Source organism: Octopus bimaculoides, chromosome 26, assembly GCF_001194135.2.
Source record: "Octopus bimaculoides isolate UCB-OBI-ISO-001 chromosome 26, ASM119413v2, whole genome shotgun sequence".
Taxonomy (NCBI): Eukaryota; Metazoa; Mollusca; class Cephalopoda; order Octopoda; family Octopodidae; genus Octopus; species Octopus bimaculoides.
Genome location: NC_069006.1, coordinates 11,390,954 through 11,394,027, shown reverse-complemented (window position 1 = coordinate 11,394,027; position 3,074 = coordinate 11,390,954). Strand labels below are relative to the sequence as shown.

Below are 3,074 nucleotides of genomic sequence, written 5' to 3'. Positions count from 1 at the left end.
ATATATATATATATATATATATATATATATATATATATGTATCAGTATCACTGGTGATGGTGATGATGCTGGTGGTGATGGTAGATAAAACAACCTCTCTCTGTAAACTGAGACACAAAGAACTCCACAGTCAGGAACTGTGATCTATCTTCACATTCTGCAGTCACCCACCCACCTCGCTTATCCATTTACACCATCAGCACCAACATCATCATTATCATCATCATCATCTTTATTGTAACTGTATCATGAGACACAAGAGGCATCTATGTAGTCACTTGCTCAGCTACCTAGAAATAGCAGCCAAATCTCTCACAAATCAAAACATATCATTAAAAAAAAAAAGGGCACATTAAGTACACTAGATACACTATGCCTGAATAACAGATGAGATGATGACACTTGGAATGACTTTGATCACCGAACATGAACTAATTGATCAAAGTCCTGATCTAGCAGGACCGACCATGGGCTAAACACAACAGTATATGGTAACACAGTATTGCAAACAGCAAAATTGTTGGATAAAATCACCACCATCATTTGATGCCAACTTTTTCCATGCTTGCATTGGTCAGATGGAATATGTTGAGGCTATTTTTCTATGGCCAGATGCCCTTCTTCCCTTCTCATCGTCCAACTCCTCCTGTTCTCCAAGCAAGGTAATATTTTCTCTATGGACAGACATGCTTTTCAGGGAAGACTGGAAATAAAACGTCGGTGCTTGTATAACGGTGGCACTCACCTACAGCTATCACATGATGTCAAGACAAGAGCATGGCAATACACACATACATGTGCTGGTGCCAGATAAGAAGCATCCAGTGCACTCTATGGAGTGGTTGGCGTCAGGAAGGGCATCCAGATGTAGAAACTATGCCAGAACAAACTGTGGAAACTGGCCTGGTCAGCTCCTGTCCAGCTGTCTAATCCAACCCAGCATGGAAAATGGACCCATGACTGCATGGAAGGCGGGCGTTAAACGATGATGATGATGATATATATGCGTGTGTGCGTGTGTGTGTGTGTATATATATATATGAAGGTATGTGGCTTAGGGAATTTGGTTCATGATCATAAGGTCGTGAGTTCAATCCCCAGCGACGCGTTATGTCCTTGAGAAAGACACTTTATTTTCACGTTGCTCCAGTCCACTCAGCTGGCAAAAAAAATGAGTTGCACCTGTAATTCAAAGGGCCAGCCTTGTCACATTCTGTATCACACTAAATCTCCCTGAGAACTATGTTAAGGGTACACATACCTGTGGAGTACTCAGCCACTTGCACATTAATTTCACAAGTAGGCTGTTCCAGTGATTGGATCAACAGGAACACATGTCATCATAACTGATGGAGTGCCAGTTTTATATATATACATGAATAAATATATATATATATATATATATATATATATATATATGTATATATGTATATATACACACACACACACATAAGCACACATACATATGTAGTTCAAAAGGAAAGGAAATACAAAGACAGGATGAAAGAACAACAAAGAAGGAGTATTAAGGGTGATGCTTAGAAAAAAATGGAAGAAGCCTTTAATGTTTTGAGCCTCTGATCTTCTTTAGAACAGAAAGATGGGGAGAGAGAAAAGATGGAGATAAAAAAAAAACAAGTCTGAGTTAAATGGTCAAGGCATGCTGGACAGGCTTCTTTAAGTTTCCATCTACCAAACCCACTCACAAAACTTTGGTCAGCCTGGAAACTATATGAGGAGACATTGCCCAGGGTGTCATACTGTGGGATTGAACCTGGAATCATATGGTAGTCTCATATGTCACCATGGCAATGAACATTCTATTGTCAGAGTTCCATATTTAATTGTGCGTATTTATTACTCATTTATTATTTGTTTTATATATATATATAAATATATATATATATATATATATATGTAATTCAGTTGTCACTAATTGTGACTGAGGCTGCTGGGTAGAACCTATATTGCTAGAAATAACAGTTAAAAGACCCTTACAGCCGCTAGAAAGCACATTTGCATATGCTGACAGGGGAGATAAACTAAGGGTTTTTTTAAAAACTTATTTCTATCAATATTGGCACCGCAATTAGTGACAAGCCTTCATTATTTTGTGTGTGTATGTGTGTGTCGCTCTGTTTTATATTTGATTTTAACTGATAAAACTGGGGTGCAATTTATCTACTGGGCAAAGCTGATATTAAGGTACAATATGAAGGAAAAATATCTCATATCAAAACTTGGCACTAAATTAGAGGTGCGACTTATAATACATGAACAGAAAGAGTATATGTTTGTGTGTGAGTATGTGTGTGTGGATACTGTAATTATCCATGTATAAGTCAGATTATTTCATATTTGATTTTAACTGAAAGAATGGGAATGTGACTTATATATGGGGCAAAGCTAAAACTATGAAGGGGAAATTTTTTGCACCATGATTTAACATTAAATTAGGGGTCTGACTTACAAGTAAATACACAGTAATTATGAATAGCTACCACACCACGCAATAAACTATGATGGGGTAGTAGTGAAATTATCTACACACAGACACTGACTGACCTACCACAGATACTCCATCTACCTGTCATACCGTACCAGTCACTGGACTCTTGTCAATAGAGAGGCTCCCTAAGAGAGAACTGTGCTGTAGACAGGCTGTCTACTAAACTGATAATAAGAACACACACACACACACAAAATACTTACCGTAGTCTTCTGTGTGATTAAAAACTGTCTGACTTCGATGCTCCATCTTACCGGTGGCACCAGCTCCAGTGTAAATGATGAGGCATCGATTCGTAGACAATTCCCACAGCCGGACCAAGGAATCTTTACCACTTGACAAGATATACTGAAACATACAAGACAGCAATAACAAGTCTTTGATTAAGAATGTGTGTGAGTGTATGTAGCATGGCCGTGTGGTTAAGAAGGTCAGTTTGCATCCATGTGGTTTCAAGTTCAGTCCCATTCCAATGCCTTGTGACTGAATTTGGTAGACAGAAATTGTGTCAAACCCATGGTGTGTGTATATATATATATATATATATATATATATATATATATAT

General features: G+C 37.8%; 1 protein-coding gene across 3 annotated transcripts in view; it reads right to left on the bottom strand.

Moving 5' to 3' along the window:
- Positions 1-3,074, bottom strand: part of LOC106882355 (cleavage stimulation factor subunit 1) — a 59,503-nt gene that overhangs the window by 9,749 nt on the left and 46,680 nt on the right. For all 3 annotated transcript variants that reach the window (XM_014933009.2, XM_052977016.1, XM_014933008.2), the window contains one exon: positions 2,713-2,857. In XM_014933009.2, coding sequence (XP_014788495.1) covers positions 2,713-2,857 — 145 coding nt within the window. The remainder of the gene's footprint in view (positions 1-2,712; positions 2,858-3,074) is intronic.